General features: G+C 43.5%; 1 protein-coding gene across 1 annotated transcript in view; it reads right to left on the bottom strand.

The window, feature by feature from the left end:
• The window catches only part of LOC124722705 (piggyBac transposable element-derived protein 4-like), a 52,071-nt gene extending 33,020 nt beyond the window's left edge, over nt 1–19,051 (bottom strand). Inside the window, exon 1 of the mRNA XM_047247842.1 lies at nt 18,203–19,051. Coding sequence (XP_047103798.1) covers nt 18,203–19,051 — 849 coding nt within the window. The remainder of the gene's footprint in view (nt 1–18,202) is intronic.
• Nucleotides 19,052–19,380: the final 329 nt, after the last annotated feature.

The raw sequence follows: 19,380 nt of genomic DNA, 5'->3' as shown, positions 1-19,380 counted from the left end.
CCATTTTTATAACACTTCCTTGGGGAACGCCGGTTATTACTTCTGTTTTACATTATGACTTTCCGTCTATTTCTAGGAACTGTGACCTTTCTGACAGGAAATCACGAATCCAGTCGCACGACTGTGGATAGGCATGCATTTTGGTTAGAAGACGCTTGTGAGGAATGGTGTCGAAAGCCTTCTGGAAATCTAAAATATGGTATCAATATGACATCCCCTGTCGATAGCACTCATTAATTCATGAGTATAAAGAGCTAGTTGTATTTCGCAAGAACAATATTTTCTGAATCCATGGTAACTACGGTTCAAATGGCTCTAAGCACTATAGAACTTAACATCTGAAGTCATCAGTCTCCTAGACTTAGACCTACGTAAACCTAACTAACCTAAGGACATCACACACATCCATGCCCGAGGCAGGATTCGAACCTGTGGCCGCAGCAGCAGCGCGGTACCGGAGTGAAGTGCCTAGAACCGCTCGTCCACAGCGGTCGGCATGCTAACTATTTGTCAATAAAAAGTGTTCTTCGAGGTACTTCATAATGTTCGAATACAGTTCCAAAACCCTACTGCAAATCGACGCTAGTGACATGGGCCTGTAATTCAGCGGATTACTCCTTCTTCACTTTCTGGGTATTGGTGTGACTTGAGCAATTTTCCAGTTTTTAGGTACGGATATTTCTGTGAGCGAGCGGTTGTATATAATTGCTAAATATTGAGCTATTGTATCAGCATACTCTGAGAGGGACCTGACTGGTATACAATCTGGGCCGGAGACCTTGGTTTTTTTAAATGATTTAAGCTGCTTTGTTACACCGAGGATATCTACTTCTATGTTTCTCATCTTCTCATCACTACACTCAGCTGGCGGTTCCACGGGTAGCGGAGGCTGTGTGGCGTGGACTGGGCGGTTTTTTAGGTTAGAAGGCCTCGGGAAAGTACGGGGTGGGCTGCAATCTCAAAGGGCGCATGTCAAATACAGGACGTGCTTGGATAAAGGAACAGTCGGTATTGTAGTTGTAAATTGTTGTAGTTGTGCTGGGAAAGTCCCTGAGATTCAAGCGCTAATAGAAAGCACAGAAGCTGAAATCGTTATAGGTACAGAAAGCTGGCTAAAGCCTGAAATAAGTTATGCAGAAATTTTTACGAAGTCTCAGGCGGTGTTCAGGAAAGATAGATTAGGCAGAATTGGTGGTGGAGTGTTTGTGTCTGCCAGTAGTGGTTTATCTTGTAGTAAAGTCGAATTAGATACTCCGTGCGAATTGGTATGGGTGGAGATTATACTTAACAGCCGAACTAAGTTAATAATTGGCTCCTTCTACCGACCCCCAGACTCCGATGATATAGTTGCTGAACAGTTCAGAGAAAATTTGAGTCTCGTAGCAAATATATACCCCACTCATACGGTTATAGTTGGTGGGGACTTCAACCTTCCCTCGATATGTTGGCAAAAATACTTGTTCAAAACCGGTGGTAGGCAGAAAACATCTTCCGAGATTGTCCTAAATGCTTTCTCCGAAAAATATTTCGAGCAGTTAGTCCACGAACCCACGCGAATTGAAAATGGTTGCGAAAACACACTTGACCTCTTAGCCACAAACAATCCAGAGCTAATAGAGAGCATCATGACTGATACAGGGATTAGTGATCACAAGGTCGTTGTAGCTAGGCTCAATACCGTTTCTTCCAAATTCACCAGAAACAAACGCAAAATAATTTTATTTAAAAAAGCGGATAAAGTGTCACTAGAAGCCTTCTTAAGAGACAATCTCCATTCCTTCCGAACTGACTATGCAAATGTAGACGAGATGTGGCTCAAATTCAAAGATATAGCAGCAGCAGCAATTGAGAGATCCATACCTCATAAATTGGTAAGAGATGGAACTGATCCCCCATGGTACACAAAACAGGCCCGAACGCTGTTGCAGAGGCAACGGAAAAAGCATGTGAAGTTCAAAAGAACGCGAAATCCCGAAGATTGGCTAAAACTTACAGACGCGCGAAATTTGGCACGGACTTCAATGCGAGATGCCTTTAATAGGTTCCACAACAAAACATTGTCTCGAAATTTGGTAGAAAATCCGAAGAAATTCTGGCCGTATGTAAAGTACACAAGCGGCAGGACGCAGTCAATACCTTCGCTGCGCAGTGCCGATGGTACTGTTACCGGCGACTGTGCCGCTAAAGCGGAGTTATTGAACGCAGTTTTCCGAAATTCCTTCACCAGGGAAGACGAATGGAATATTCCAGAATTTGAAACACGAACAGCTGCTAGCATGAGTTTCTTAGAAGTAGATACCTTAGGGGTTGCGAAGCAACTCAAATCGCTTGATACGGGCAAGTCTTCAGGTCCAGATTGTATACCGATTAGGTTCCTTTCAGATTACGCTGATACAATAGCTCCCTACTTAGCAATCATATACAACCGCTCGCTCACCGATAGATCTGTACCTACAGATTAGAAAATTGCGCAGGTCGCACCAGTGTTTAAGAAGGAAAGTAGGAGTAATCCATCGAACTACAGACCTATATCATTGACGTCGGTTTGCAGTAGGGTTTTGGAGCATATACTGTATTCAAACATTATGAATCACCTCGAAGGGAACGATCTATTGATACGTAATCAGCATGGTTTCAGAAAACATCGTTCTTTTGCAACGCAGCTAGCTCTTTATTCGCACGAAGTAATGGCCGCTATCGACAGGGGATCTCAAGTTGATTCCGTATTTCTAGATTTCCGGAAAGCTTTTGACACCGTTCCTCACAAGCGACTTCTAATCAAGCTGCGGGCCTACGGGGTATCGTCTCAGTTGTGCGACTGGATTCGTGATTTCCTGTCAGGAAGATCGCAGTTCGTAGTAATACACGGCAAATCATCGAGCAAAACTGAAGTGATATCAGGAGTTCCCCAGGGAAGCGTCCTGGGACCTCTGCTGTTCATGATCTATATAAATGACCTGGGTGACAATCTGAGCAGTTCTCTTAGGTTGTTCGCAGATGATGCTGTAATTTACCGTCTAGTAAGGTCACCCGAAGACCAGTATCAGTTGCAAAGCGATTTAGAAAAGATTGCTGTATGGTGTGGCAGGTGGCAGTTGACGCTAAATAACGAAAAGTGTGAAGTGATCCACATGAGTTCCAAAAGAAATCCGTTGGAATTCGATTACTCGATAAATAGTACAATTCTCAAGGCTGTCAATTCAACTAAGTACCTGGATGTAAAAATTAGGAACAACTTCAAAAAATGGTTCAAATGGCTCTGAGCACTATGGGACTTAACATCTGTGGTCATCAGTCCCCTATAACTTAGAACTACTTAAACCTAACTAACCTAAGGACATCACACACATCCATGCCCGAGGCAGGATTCGAACCTGCGACCGTAGCAGTCACGCGGTTCCGGACTGAGCGCCTAGAACCGCGAGACCACCGCGGCCGGCACGAACAACTTCAGTTGGAAAGACCACATAGATAATATTGTGGGGAAGGCGAGCCAAAGGTTGCATTTCATTGGCAGGACACTTAGAAGATGCAACAAGTCCACTAAAGAGATAGCTTACACTACACTCGTTCGTCCTCTGTTAGAATATTGCTGCGCGGTGTGGGATCCTTACCAGGTGGGATTGACGTAGGACATCGAAAGGGTGCAAAAAAGGGCAGCTCGTTTTGTATTATCACGTAATAGGGGAGAGAGTGTGGCAGATATGATACGCGAGTTGGGATGGAAGTTATTAAAGCAAAGACGTTTTTCGTCGCGGCGAGATCTATTTACGAAATTTCAGTCACCATCTATCTCTTCCGAATGCAAAAATATTTTATTGAGCCCCACCTACATAGGTAGGAATGATCATCAAAATAAAATAAGAGAAATCAGAGCTCGAACAGAAAGGTTTAGGTGTTCGTTTTTCCCGCGCGCTGTTCGGGAGTGGAATGGTAGGGAGATAGTATGATTGTGGTTCGATGAATTGCAGAGTAATCATGTAGATGTAGATGTAGATGTAGATGTTGGCAGTTGTTCTCGATTGGAATTCAGGAATGCTGTATTTACTTCGCTTTCTTTGGTGAAGGAGTTTCGGAAAACCTCGTTTAATAACTCTGCTTTGGTAGCAGCGTCATCAGTGACTTCACCGTTGTTATCGCGCAGTGAAGGTATTGATTGCATCTTGCCACTGGTGTACTTTATGTATGAACAGAATCTCTTTGGGTTTTCTAATGCTGTATTGCTTGTTCGCTCCTGTCCAGCTTTCCTACGATGACATTGCCACACCAGTCTCTAGCCCACCGCTTCTTACCATTGTATATGAAGCTGTACAGCCGGCCGGTGTGGCCGTGCGGTTCTAGGCGCTTCAGTCTGGATCCGCGTGACCTCTACGGTCGCAGGTTCGAATCCTGCCTCGGGCATGGATGTGTGTCATGTCCCTAGGTTAGTTGGGTTTAGGTACTTCTAAGTTCTAGGGGACTGATGACCACAGATGTTAAGTCCAATAGTGCTCAGAGCCATTTGAACCATTTTTGAAGCTGTACACAACATCTGGAGACGAACTATCGAACCTATATGTGGCTGTCTTTAAGTTACCTGCTTCCTGTTCTGTCACCTTTTTCCTTGATTTTCGCTGTTCTTGCTTACTCAGGGTTTGCCTTGTTTAGGTCTTTATGTTCTAGGTTTTGGGGTTGCTACATTTGCACCCCATTTTTGGTTTCTCTATGCTTCATTGTCTTGCTATTTTTGCTTCTCACTGTTTGTCTTTGTACATTGCCTACTTGATAATGGCTACTGCGCCGCAGTCACCTGCTGCGCCGCCTGCAGTTGATCCAACTCAGTTTACTCAGAGTCAACAAATGGCGCAGCTGCTCGGTGGCTTCAAACAAGACGGCAGTCCCAACGGCAGCGCCACACCCTGCACCACTTGCGTATGTGCCGCCATTTCGTGAATTTGACAAGGCGATGGAAGACTAGACGAAGTACCTCGCAAAATTCAGTACGCACGTTGCAGCACATCACATAACAGGTATTGTATTGTATTGTATTGAAACCGGGGATCTAGAAACGACGGAGAGGCTTCGCCCACCGTAGCCCTTAGTGTGGTTTACAACCCGACAACAGGCCACAGCAGTCCACCCAAACCACCACCGCCCCACACCGAACCCAGGGTTATTGTGCGGTTCGGCCCCCAATAGAACCCCCCCCCCCTCCCCCCGAGAACGTCTCATACCAGACGACTGTAACCCCAAATGTTTGCGTGGTACAGTAACTATGTTGAACGCGTACGTGGAGACAGTGTTTACACAGCAATCGCCGACGTAGTGTAACTGAGGCGGAATAAGGGGAACCAGCCCGCATTCGACATGGTAGACGGAAAACCGCCTTAAAACCCATCCACAGGCAGGGTGGCACACCGGACCTCGACACAACTTCCTTCGGTTTTTTTTCGATCGGTCTAGTGATTAGGTTCATTTTAAATTTAGCCCCCAAAGAATGCCCTTCTATTGTTCACATGAACAGTAGGCCACCATGTTTACTACAGGTGAGGCACAGAAAAGCGAAAAAGAGGATCAAGGTAAGGTTGAACTGTTGAACGAACAACTTGCTCACGCCGGCCAACATGGTCGAGCGGTTCTAGGCGCTACAGTCTGGAACCGCGCGACCGCTACGGTCGCAGGTTCGAATCCTGCCTCGGGCATGGATGTGTGTGGTGTCCTTAGGTTAGTTAGGTTTCAGTAGTTCTAAGTTCTAGGGGACTGATGACCTCAGATGTTAAGTCCCATAGTACTCAGAGCCAACTTGCTCACTTGGATGTGGCTATAAGGGAGGAAATAAAAGGAATGTGCGACGAGCATTGGGTTGTTCTTGTGGTGTCACCGCCAGACACCACACTTGCTAGGTGGTAGCTTAAATCGGCCGCGGTCCATTTAGTACATGTCGGACCCGCGTGTCGCCACTGTGTGATCGCAGACCGAGCGCCACCACAAGGCAGGTCTCGAGATACGATATAGCACTCGCCCCAGTTGTACGGACGACATTGCTAGCGACAATACGGACGAAGCCTTCCTCTCATTTGCCGAGAGACAGTTAGAATAGCCTTCTGCTAAGTCCATGGCTACGACCTAGCAAGGCGCCATTAGCCTTACCTAGTTGAGAGTTATCGTATAAATGTCTCAAGAAGAACGTTGTAAACCAACAAAGAATAAAGTTAAGTATATTCCAAAGCTACGTATTTTCTTGATAGCAGTCATAACGTATCCTGTTCCAGACTTGACGCCAGTCGGCGTGTGTGTACGCGTGCCTTTCGGCTGCCTTCTCAGTGTGGCGTAACTAGCTTGTTACGCCACAACAGTTCTAACGGATAAATTAGAAGTTCCCAGATTACTGGATTATCTTATTGAATTATCGGTTCAAGTACTGGTAAAGAAGCCACCTTATAGATTATCTGCATCTATGACGAAGCTTTTAAGGGAAAAATGGATAAGGGAAAAATGGATAAGATGTTACAGAAGACTGTCATTCGCATCTGAGAATTACTTTAAGCTGCACCTATGTTTTGGTGCCGAAGCCCAGTGAAGAGCAGCGATCTGTGGTTGACTGCCGGAAGCTTCATGAAAAGGTCGTGTTATGGTCAGTACATCTTCCTGGTTTGCATTCGGCATTTGGATAGTTTAATGGAGGTTGTGTGTTCACCACACTCGACTTGAACCAGGCCTATAATCAGATACCGCTGGATGAAGCTTTTAAGCTAGAAACAGCTTGTATTACTGACTGGAAATTATTCGAGTTTAATTGACTCCCATTCAGTCTAGCGATAGGTGCGGCTATTCTTTCCCAGTTAATGGATATGGTATTTTCTGATATCAAATCTGAATACGTGTTCAGTCATGTGGACGTTCTTGTCATTTGCAGTTGTTCTATACAACAGCATGTTCAACTTCTACGTGAAGTATTTGAAAGTTTGAGAATGGCTGGGTTAACTCTCAATCATATGAAGTTACTATTTGCTGGATCGTCTATGAAGTTCTTGGCACATATTATAATGGGAGAAGGTTTGTGTATTGATCCAGAAAGGAAGAAGCTCGATGCTTTGGGATGATAAATTTTTTTAAGAGCTTTCATTGGTAGAGTTGCTGAAAAGGCCACACCGTTTAATGAACTTCTTAAAAAGAGGCGTAAACGTTACTGGGGGCCATCTCAGCAGGCAGCGTTTTCCAGTATGAAGGAAGGCTTAAAAACTTCGCCAGGTCCGAGTTTTAATATAGAGTTTATATTACAAACAGATGCATCAGCTTTGGAAAAGGAAGGGGGTAGAAAGGTGATTGATTGCCTGTGCCTCCGGAGACCTGAACGAAGTAAAGAAGAGACATTCTCTCTATCAACTGGAGACATTGACGATGTTATTTGGGATTGAAAAGTTGAATTATATGGAAACCGACAGCCAAGGCCTCAGCTGGGAATCAGCTAGGCCCCGGAAAACTGGACGCGTTGGGAGGTAGGAGACTATGATTTACTGTTTAAAATTTGATGTGTATAGTATTAAGGGCTCGTCGAATGTGATCGCTTATGGACGGAGCCGAATGTTTGTGGCATAGAGGAATAAGCGAATTAACGGGGTTCGACGGATGGAAATGAGGATCCTATATTTGCGTCTATTTTGACTCAGATTCCGTCTCTTTTTCGTATAATTAGAGTTTCAAGATCAGGACCAGGATCTATGTCTGATTAAAAAAAGTCTGGAAAGGGATGAAATGGAAGAAAGATATGTAATGAAGAATGGATTTGTGTATTGCAGAGAACGCGGCTTAAAACAACTCAGTGTTGTCTCTCCTAAGGAACTGTGCTCATTGCTCTTCCGTTACTTTCATGACTCACCTGGGGGTGGTCCTTTCGGAATTCGGATAACCAGGGAAAATCAGGCAGAAGTACATATGGAGTGGAATGGATAAGCGGATCCACAAGGGAGTAGCGGTCTGTGATGTCTGTGCCATTAGTAAGCCTACACAGAATAGTAGGGTGGGATTCTTGGGGTCCAAAGTAGTGGAGAAACCTTTCCAGCTTATTTACACTGACTTTGTGGAGCCTTTGCCTCGATTAGTTAGTAGTAATAAATTTATTTTTGCGTGTGTACACGCTTTTACTCAATTTGATTGATTGTTACCTAACTGAGCTGCTAACACCAAGAGAGTTATTCAGAATTTACAACGCATTAATGAAACATTTGACCCGCCCCAATGTTTAGGGATGGATAATGCTACCACCTTTACGTCTACCAAGTCCAACAATTTTGCCTTGATATGGGAATCCGTCACCTTAAAACAACACCCTGTCACCCTAACTCTTCGAAATTTGAAATCTGCATTAACAGCATACAATAGCAGCTACGAGGGCTATCCACAAAGTACATTACGTTTTGGAATTAAAAATAAATAAAGTATTGGAACTTTTTTATTATATACAGATGAAAGCCACACTTAAATCCTGCTTTTCTACATAGTTGCCATTTAAATTAAGGCACTTATCGTAGCGATGGACGAGCTTGGAAATTCCTTCGTCGTAAAATTCGGCCGCCTGCGCCTTCAACCACGTGGTTACCTCTTTTGGGACAGAAAAGGTGTGATTTTTGTGGATTTCCTGGAAAGAGGCACTACAATAAACTCTCAAAGGTATTTTGAAACTCTGCACTACCTCAGAAGAGCAATACAAAACAAGCGCAGGGGAAAGTTGGGCTCAAAGAGCTTTCTGATTCACGACAACGCCCGGGCCCACACGGCAAATGCAACTCGTGAAGTTCTCGAATCTTTTAAGTGCGAGTTGTTTCCTCAACCGCCGTACAGTCCCGACCTGGCACCGAGCGACTTCCACTTATTCCCAGCAATGAAGAAGTTGTTGGCTACGCAGCGTTTTGATGACGACCCACAGCTCCAAGAAGAGGTAACCACGTGGTTGAAGGCGCAGGTGGCCGAATTTTACGACGAAGGAATTTCCAAGCTCGTCCATCGCTACGATAAGTGCCTTAATTTAAATGGCAACTATGTAGAAAAGTAGTATTTAAGTGTGGCTTTCATCTGTATATAATAAAAAAATTTCCAATACTTTATTTATTTTCAATTCCAAAACGTAATGTACTTTGTGGATAGCCCTCGTATAAAAGTGGATGAGACCGTTCGTTGCCACAGCCTTCAGTACTGCTCGACACGAGAGTCATAAGGCTGCTCCGGGCGATGTGATCTTGAATTATAGATTACCCATCCCTCTCTGCAATTTGTGGTCCACTGAGAACATAGATCCTCGTCAGGTGATTTTAAAGTGGCGGTCAGGAAAAAAGAAGATTTTACGAACCTACGAAAAATAATGTAACCGCTATAATTAAGTGAGGCAGCTGAATGAACACTTGCCGAATTGGGGACCTGGTGTTCATTACAAACTTTCAAAGAGTCCATAAGGTATCAGAGAGAACCACAATACAGCTGCTGCTGCGTTTCAGGGGGGCCATTGGAGATCTGTTACCGTGAACTTACAGACTTCGGGACTGGCAAACAGCTTAGGGCTGACCTTTCGCAGATAAAACCGAAAACCGGATCCTTCTTGTACGTACGTGCGTTTGGGCGATGGCCGAAATGAACGGTGGGGGTGGGGGAGGGGGGGGGCGAGGGTGGAGTATGGGCCATGTTGGCACATGCCGACAGTTGCATCAAAGGGCAACCTCAAGGGTGGGGGATGAGGCGTGGATGGTGGGCCAAGGAAAATGGCCGAGAACATGCAGTGTTCTCGTTGCCCTGCTCATACAGTTTTATTGCAGAAGAACCGATAATTGATCGGAAAACGTGATAAATGCATTTGTAGCGATGTAAGCCCATACGAAGCTGATGTTTTAACTAAGGTATGATCGTTTTGTGTTTCTGCTGAGGCTTTGCTGAAGAAGCCTATTGGAACGGTACACCACTGTGTTGTCACGGTCTATCTCGTGTGAAATACCGAGTACTGTTCCCGGCTTGGAGACAGGATGCTGCATTTGATGGTGGCCAGTCCTTTGCAGTGTGTCTAACAACATTAAAGGCATCCTTACAAAGCGCCAGAGAAACTAAATGGCATTTCTCTAATAGCTTTTGTAGCAGTCTGACGCTACTGACCTCATTAGAGGTGCTGGCATGTTATTTGTTAAGCTGATGAAATGTTGTTATTTCCAGTGTGTAACATATGCCTATTGCATTGCAATCAAACCAGTGTCTAAGTCCTATGTATATGAGAGCACGGTCTGTGCGACGAACTCCATGTAATGTTTATTTTGTAAAAGGTAATCACGCCATATGCACCTTCTGGCTGCTTAATTACTGGACAGTACAGTGGGAATAGTAGAGGGAGGCGTGCGGCAACAGAAGGGAATCATTATTTTGTATTCATGATAGATTTCTGTATTTCTGCAAATGATGCTGTAAAACGTATCATCTACTGGGGTCGAAGACAAGTAATTCCCACGATTATGGTTTGTTCGATAAAGGGGTAAATGAAGATGACTGTATCACAGTTTTATACACTACTGGCCATTAAAATTGCTACACCAAGAAGAAATGCAGATGATAAACGGGTATTCATTGGACAAATATATTATAATAGAACTGACATGTGATTACGTTTTGACGCAATTTGAGTGCATAGATCCTGAGAAATCAGTACCAAGAACAACCACCTCTGGCCGTAATAACGGCCTTGATACGTCTGGGCATTCAGTCAAAAAGAGCTTGGATGGCGTGTACAGGTACAGCTGCCCATGCAGCTTCAACACGATACCGCAGTTCATCAAGAGTAGTGACTGGCGTATTGTGACGAGCCAGTTGCTCGGCCACCATTGACCAGACGTTTCTAATTGGTGAGAGATCTGGAGAATGTGCTGGCCAGGGCAGCAGTCGAACATTTTCTGTATCCAGAAAGACCCGTACAGGACCTGCAACTTGCGGGAGTACATTATCCTGCTGAAATGTAGGGTTTCGCATGATCGAATGAAGGATAGAGCCACGGGTCATAACACATCTGAAATGTAACGTCCACTGTTCAAAGTGCCGTCAGTGCGAACAAGAGGTGACCGAGACGTGTAACCAGTGGCACCCCATACCATCACGTCGGGTGATACGCCAGTATGGTGATGACGGATACACGCTTCCAATGTGCGTTCACCACGATGTCACCAAACACGGATGCGACCATCATGATGCTGTAAACAGAACCTGGATTCATCCGAAAAAATGACGTTTTGCCATTTGTACACCCAGGTTCGTCATTGAGTACACCATCGCTGGCGCTCCGGTCTGTGATGCAGCGTCAAGGGTAACCGCAGCCATGGTCTCCGATCTGATAGTCCGTGCTACTGCAAACGTCGTCGAACTGTTCGTGCAAATGGTTGTTATCTTGCAAACGACCCCATCAGTTGACTCAGAGATCGAGTCGTGGCTGCACGATCCGTTACAGCCGTACGGATAAGATGCCTGTCATCTCGACTGCTAGTGAGACGAGGTCGTTGGGATCCAGCACGGCGTTCCGTATTACCCTCCTGAACCCACTGATTCCATATTCTGCTAACAGTCATTGGATCTGGACAAACGCGAGCAGCAATGTCGCGATACGATAAACCGCAATCGCGATAGGCTACAATCCGACCTTTATCAACGTCGGGAATGTGATGGACAGCATTTCTCCTCCTTACACGAGGCATCACAACAGCGTTTCACCAGGCAACGCCCGTCAACTGCTGTTTGTGTATGAGAAATCGGTTGGAAACATTCCTCGTGTCAGCACGTTGTAGGTGTCGCCACCGGCGAAAACCTTGTGTGAATGCTCTGAAAAGGTAATTATTTGCATATCTCAGCATCTTCTTCCTGTTGGTTAAATTTCGCGCCTGTAGCTCGTCATCTTCGTGGTGTAGCAATTTTAATGGCCAGTAGTGTAAAAGTAATAATTTTGTATTTTGTATTTCTTGTTTTAAAGATTCTTGCCTTAATAACATCCTGTTAAGTCTTTGATTATCAGGGTTTGTATTGTTGTTGTTGTGGTCTTCAGTCCTGAGACTGGTTTGATGCAGCTCTCCATGCTACTCTATCCTGTGCAAGCTTTTTCATCTCCCAGTACCTACTGCAACCTACATCCTTCTGAATCTGCTTAGTGTATTCATCTCTTGGTCTCCCTCTACGATTTTTACCCTCCACGCTGCCCTCCAATACTAAATTGGTGATCCCTTGATGCCTCAGAACATGTCCTACCAACCGATCCCTTCTTCTGGTCAACTTGTGCCACAAACTTCTCTTCTCCCCAATCCTATTCAATACTTCCTCATTAGTTATGTGATCTACCCATCTAATCTTCAGCATTCTTCTGTGGCACCACATTTCGAAAGCTTCTATTCTCTTCTTGTCCAAATTATTTATCGTCCATGTTTCACTTCCATACATGGCTACACTCCATACAAATACTTTCAGAAATGACTTCCTGACACTTAAATCAATACTGGATGTTAACAAATTTCTCTTCTTCAGAAACGCTTTCCTTGCCATTGCCAGCCTACATTTTATATCCTCTCTACTTCGACCATCATCAGTTATTTTGCTCCCCAAATAGCAAAACTCCTTTACTACTTTAAGTGCCTCATTTCCTAATCTAATTCCCTCAGCATCACCCGACTTAATTAGACTACATTCCATTATCCTTGTTTTGCTTTTGTTGATGTTCATCTTATATCCTCCTTTCAAGACAGTGTCCATTCCATTCAACTGCTCTTCCAAGCCCTTTGCTGTCTCTGACAGAATTACAATGTCATCGGCGAACCTCAAAGTTTTTATTTCTTCTCCATGAATTTTAATACCTACTCCTAATTTTTCTTTTGTTTCCTTTACTGCTTGCTCACTATACAGATTGAACAACATCGGGGAGAGGCTACAACCCTGTCTTACTCCCTTCCCAACCACTGCTTCCCTTTCATGTCCCTCAACTCTTATAACTGCCATCTGGTTTCTGTACAAATTGTAAATAGCCTTTCGCTCCCTGTATTTTACCCCTGCCACCTTTAGAATTTGAAAGAGAGTATTCCAGTCAACATTGTCAAAAGCTTTCTCTAAGTCTACAAATGCTAGAAACGTAGGTTTGCCTTTCCTTAATCTTTCTTCTAAGATAAGTCGTAAGGTCAGTATTGCCTCACGTGTTCCAGTGTTTCTACGGAATCCAAACTGATCTTCCCCGAGGTTGGCTTCTACTAGTTTTTCCATTCGTCTGTAAAGAATTCGTGTTAGTATTTTGCAGCTGTGACTTATTAAGCTGATAGTTCGGTAATTTTCACACCTGTCAACACCTGCTTTCTTTGGGATTGGAATTATTATGTTCTTCTTGAAGTCTGAGGGTATTTCGCCTGTTTCATACATCTTGCTCACCAGATGGTAGAGTTTTGTCAGGACTGGCTCTCCCACGGCCGTCAGTAGTTCCAATGGAATATTGTCTACTCCGGGGGCCTTGTTTCGACTCAGGTCTTTCAGTGCTCTGTCAAACTCTTCACGCAGTATCATATCTCCCATTTCATCTTCATCTACATCCTCTTCCATTTCCATAATATTGTCCTCAAGTACATCGCCCTTGTATAGACCCTCTATATACTCTTTCCACCTTTCTGCTTTCCCTTCTTTGCTTAGAACTGGGTTTCCATCTGAGCTCTTGATATTCATACAAGTCGTTCTCTTATCTCCAAAGGTCTCTTTAATTTTCCTGTAGGCGGTATCTATCTTACCCCTAGTGAGATAGGCCTCTACATCCTTACATTTGTCCTCTAGCCATCCCTGCTTAGCCATTTTGCACTTCCTGTCGATCTCATTTTTCAGACGTTTGTATTCCTTTTTGCCTGTTTCCCTTACTGCATTTTTATATTTTCTCCTTTCATCAATTAAATTCAGTATTTCTTCTGTTACCCAAGGATTTCTACTAGCCCTCGTCTTTTTACCTACTTGATCCTCTGCTGCCTTCACTACTTCATCCCTCAAAGCTACCCATTCTTCTTCTACTGTATTTCTTTCCCCCATTCCTGTCAATTGCTCCCTTATGCTCTCCCTGAATCTCTGTACAACCTCTGGTTCTTTTAGTTTATCCAGGTCCCATCTCCTTAAATTCCCACCTTTTGTATTATGAAAGTTAAAGGCTAGAAACAGTATTTCATAAGATTCTGCTTCAGTAATTCAACATTTAGTGGATTCACCCTGTTTGTCATTCCTATATTAACTTGCAGTCATTAGGGTATACTAAGTATAGGATTTATACCTTGGGTCACCATTGTGTGATTTGATCAGTAAAATTGACCTTTTATTGTATACTCAATCAGTCTACTCCACGAGTAATTATTTAAGGCACTACTACCTGCTTCCATTACACAGCCTTACGCGAGCAGTCCCGCTCTCCGAGCACATCCCCCATCCAACCCACATCTCCATATGCCGAACTCTACAGGGTAGCGCCCCATACCCGTTCCTACACTTGCTCGCAGCTAAACTGTATTCCCGAAAGGGTCAGATACTGTCGTGCATCCTCACTGAAGCAATCGAATAAATGGTGTCTGTTCTTTCAGACATGCATGTCCGGAAGGAAAGACACCAGCTGTATTTAATACAGGGTGGTCCATTGACAGTGACAGTGCCAAATGTCTCACGAAATAAACATCAAACGAAAAAACTACAAACAACGAAACTAGTCTAGCTTGAAGGGGGAAACCAGATAGCGCTATGGCTGGCCCGCTAAATGGCGCTGCCATACGTCAAAGGGATATCAAATGCGTGTTTTTTAAATAGGAACCCCCATTTTTATTACATATTCGTGTAGTACGTAAAGAAATATGAATGTTTTAGTTGGACCACTTTTTTCGCTTTGTGATAGATAGCGCTGTAATAGTCACAAACGTATAAGTACGTGGTATCACGTAACATTCCGCCAGTGCGGATGGTATTTGCTTCGTGATACATTACCCGTGTTAAAATGGACCGTTTACCAATTGCGGAAAAGGTCGATATCGTGTTGCTGTATGACTATTGTGATCAAAATGCCCAACGGGCGTGTGCTATATATGCTGCTCGGTATTCTGGACGACATCATCCAAGTGTCCGGACCGTTCGCCGGATAGTTACTTTATTTAAGGAAACAGGAAGTGTTCAGCCACGTGTGAAACGTCAACCACGACCTGCAACAAATGATGATGGCCAAGTAGGTGTTTTAGCTGCTGTCGCGGCTAATCCGCACACCAGTAGCAGACAAATTGCACGAGAATCGGGAATCTATAAAACGTCGGTGTTGAGAATGCTCCATCAACATCGATTGCACCCGTACCATATTTCTATGCACCAGGAATTGCATGGCGACGACTTTGAACGACGTGTACAGTTCTGCCAATGGGCACAGGAGAAATTACGGGACGATGACAGATTATTTTGCACGCGTTCTATTCAGCGATGAAGCGTCATTCACCAACAGCGGTAACGTAAACCGGCATAATATGCCCTATTGGGCAACGGAAAATCCACGATGGCTGCGACAAGTGGAACATCAGCGACCTTGGCGGGTTAATGTATGGTGCGGCATTATGGGAGGAAGGATAATTGGCCTCCATTTTATAGATGACAATCTAAATGGTGAAATGTTTGCTGATTTCCTGCGTAGTGTTGTATCTATGTTACTATAAGATGTCTCACTGCATGACAGAATGACGATGTACTTCCAACATGATGGATGTCCGGCACATAGCTCGCGTGCGGTTGAAGCGGTATTCAATAGAATATTTGATGACGGGTGGATTGGTCGTCGAAGTACCATACAATGGCCCGCACGTTCACCGGATCTGACGTCCCCGGATTTCTTTGTATGGGGAAAGTTGAAGGATATTTGCTATCGCGATCCACCGACAACGCGTGACAACATGCATCATCGCATTGTCAATGCATGTGCGAACATTACGAAAGGCGAACTACTCGCTGTTGAGAGGAATGTCGTTACACGTATTGCCAAATGCATTGAGGTTGACGGACATCATTTTGAGCGTTTATTGCATTAATGTGGTATTTACAGGTAATCACGCTGTAACAGCATGCGTTCTCAGAAATGATAAGTTCACAAAGGTACGTGTATCACAATGGAGCAACCGAAATAAAATGTTCTAACGTACCTACGTCCTGTATCTTAATTTAAAAAACCTATCTGTTACCAACTGTTCGTCTAAAATTGTGAGCCATATGTTTGTGACTACTACAGCGCCATCTATCACAAAATGAAGAAAGTGGTCCAACTAAAACGTTCATATTTCTTTACGTACTACAAGAATATGCAATAAAAAATGGGGGCTCCTATTTAAAAATACGCAGTTGATATCCGTTTGACCTATGGCAGCGCCATCTAGCGGGCCAACCATAGCGCCATCTGGTTTCCCCCTTCAAGCTAGACAAGTTTCGTTCTTTGTAGTTTTTTCGTTTGACGCTTATTTTGTGAGATATTTTGCCCTGTCACGATCAATGGACCACGCTGTATGTACGCTTGACAGCGTTACAATGTTTCAGTGCAGATGCAGAACAGTGCCCGAACACCTACGGAAGTACAGTTAGGTTGTGAGCAAGCAGTCTATTCGATAGGTGGCGCTACTCTGTATCATATCGAGATTTGGGTCAGAGGGGGGAAGTGCTCGAATAGCCGGGGCAGTTAAGGTGACCACTTACATGAAGGGGAAATCACGGTTCCACTCCTGATCTGGCAGAAAATTCATCTGCAGTTGAATGTCCGAAATTTCTTTCTTCATAGCCTCATTCCTCAGTAAACTAACAGGGAGTGCCATAAGGAACTGTGAATGTTTGGCGGGTGAATACGCGAAATTATACATGAACATTGGAATACCTCTGATATTTCCTGGATCCTGCCTTCTATTTCATGCTGTCTGGTATTCGTGGGACGCCATACTACGGACGACACGTGTCGGCATCGCACTCCTAACCGATCCTTCCACAGTCTCATAAAATACAGTTTCTTTAACTCTTTGATGCACAGATTTTATGTTTAATTAATTTTTTAATAAAACATGCATTTTCTATGTCTGGTGGGGTTGCTAATAAAGGAAAACATGAATTAAAATTTTTTATTGTATTGATTTTGGTTTTAGATGGTGGTATATATAATATACCACCATGCCACTTAGGGCCGTACCTAAAGTTTTTGAGATATCTTGGTTTGTGCTTGTAACTCACCTTTAAATTCTACTCTAAGCAGTAATAATTAGTATAATTAATGTAAAATAATTTTATTTCTGGCAATTGGTCATTTACAATACAAAATCAAATTACAAACCTTACAAATAAAATATGTTTCTTATTCCTTTTTGTGAAAATCTTGAAAGCACCTTTTTGTTTTGCTAAGGCACAAAGGCACTTTGCATTCAGCGCACATCCAGAAAGTGCGCACTTGCTTCTTTTTTGTACTGCATTTCGCACAACGTCTGGCGGTAGTACGCTCTGGCTGGTGGGATGAATTGTCGAGACGCTGGCGTGAGGAAACATATGGCTTGTTTTTCTTTACGTGGACTTGACTCTCATGAAGTCTAGATGGCCTCAATGGTGTTTTCTGGGTTACTAAGCTTTGCAGGATACTCATCCTGAAGACTTTGGCAGTCATTTTTTCTCTATCGCCTAGTTCCTTCCAAATTATATAGCTGTTGACGATACTGACATCAAGCAGGTGAAAGAATATTCGGTGCCACCACTTTTTACTTCTCCGGCTTATTTCATATGATTTTTTCAGTTGGTCGAACTTGTCGACATTGTTCATGTGTGCATTGTAATCCATCACTGCTTGAGGACAAGGTAGCTCTATGCGTGAACCATCTCTTTCACGGCGAGTCACTGTAGTAACTTCAGGACTGTGAAAATTTGAAAGGAGATGAACAGCTCTCTTATCTTTCCACTTCAAGTAGAGGATGCCACAGTTGCTGACCCTCCAGTCAAATTCACCTCTGCTTAATTCTTTGTCTGTTTTTAATTTGGGTAAATGTTTCCTTGTTGGTTGAACTGTCCCACAGGCATATATGTTTCTCTGCTGTAAACCAGCCAACAAGTTATAGCTATTGAAATAGTTGTCGAAATAAAGATAATGGCCTTTATTTACGAGTTCAGAGGACAAACTCAGCACTACATGCTCCCCAAGGCCTGTTTGCACTGTGTCACCTACTTTTCCGGTGTAAATATCAAATTTCAAGTTGTAAGAGGTCTTGTCACACAGCATCCACACTTTGTAACCACGCTTTATGGGTTTATCTCTCATGTATTGTTTCATACTGTTGCGGCCTTTGAATTTGATCATTGACTCATCAATTGCTAGGTGTTTGCTGGGTTGGTAACACTTGGAAAAAGATTCAGATAGTATCTTGATCACTGGTCGCAGCTTGTACAGTTTGTCATAACCTGGGTGTCCTTTTTCTGGATGCAATGTGTTATCATTCAGATGAATGTTCCTCAGTAACCATCCAAACCGATTTACTGCCATCAGAGATGCAATATAACGATCATGAAGTTCTGGGGCACTAGACCAGTAGTCTCTGTATGCTGGCATACGCTTTATACCCATCAAAATGTTGATTCCCAGGAAAGTTCGTATTTCATTGTCAGTTGTTGGAGTGAAAGACTTGCCAGATTGCGTCGCATATAAATTTGTTTGGAAAACGATTAGCTGAACTAGCTCTTTTGGAAATATTTTTTCGAATATATCGATAGGTTCTGGATCATCAATGTCCCTAATAAAAGCACTTGGTCCTGATTCACTGTCGAACTGCATTCCTGAGGTAGCATTGAATTGTTGTCCCCAAGTTGGCGCTGTGTCAGCAGCGCGTTTTGGCGGAGTGGACTCACTTTCTTCCTCGCTCTCTGAAACTTCGCCTTCAGACGACACAATAGCCTCCGCAACAATGCTTGCTTCATAATCAGATTCGTCATCTGTGGTGTCAACAGTGGAATCCTCGTCTGATGGAATTTCACACAATAATCGTTCGATTTCTTCATCTCGTAAGCCTCTTCTTGACATTTTCATTTTCAAACAACAGCCTGAATCCAAGTAAAGAATACGTAAGCAAAACAAAATGGAGAAAGAGCTAAAATAAGTCACAACACAATTAAAAACTAAACTTTGTAGCGGAGGATTTCGAATTTTATACTAGGAAACGAAATGCAATAGAATACTGCTACATGCACGGTGGTACAAATAATATACCACCAAAATAAATTGTATATAAATAACGGAAGATTGTGCATATGAATGTATACATGGGTTCATACCGTAGCTGTGACGTCCAAGATATGGAAAAAACACAGGCGCAACAAGAAATTCGTTATAAACCACTATTCACACGCAAA

The sequence above is a fragment of the Schistocerca piceifrons genome, chromosome X (genome assembly GCF_021461385.2).
Source record: "Schistocerca piceifrons isolate TAMUIC-IGC-003096 chromosome X, iqSchPice1.1, whole genome shotgun sequence".
Classification (NCBI taxonomy): domain Eukaryota; kingdom Metazoa; phylum Arthropoda; class Insecta; order Orthoptera; family Acrididae; genus Schistocerca; species Schistocerca piceifrons.
This window is presented reverse-complemented; position numbering and strand designations above follow the sequence as displayed.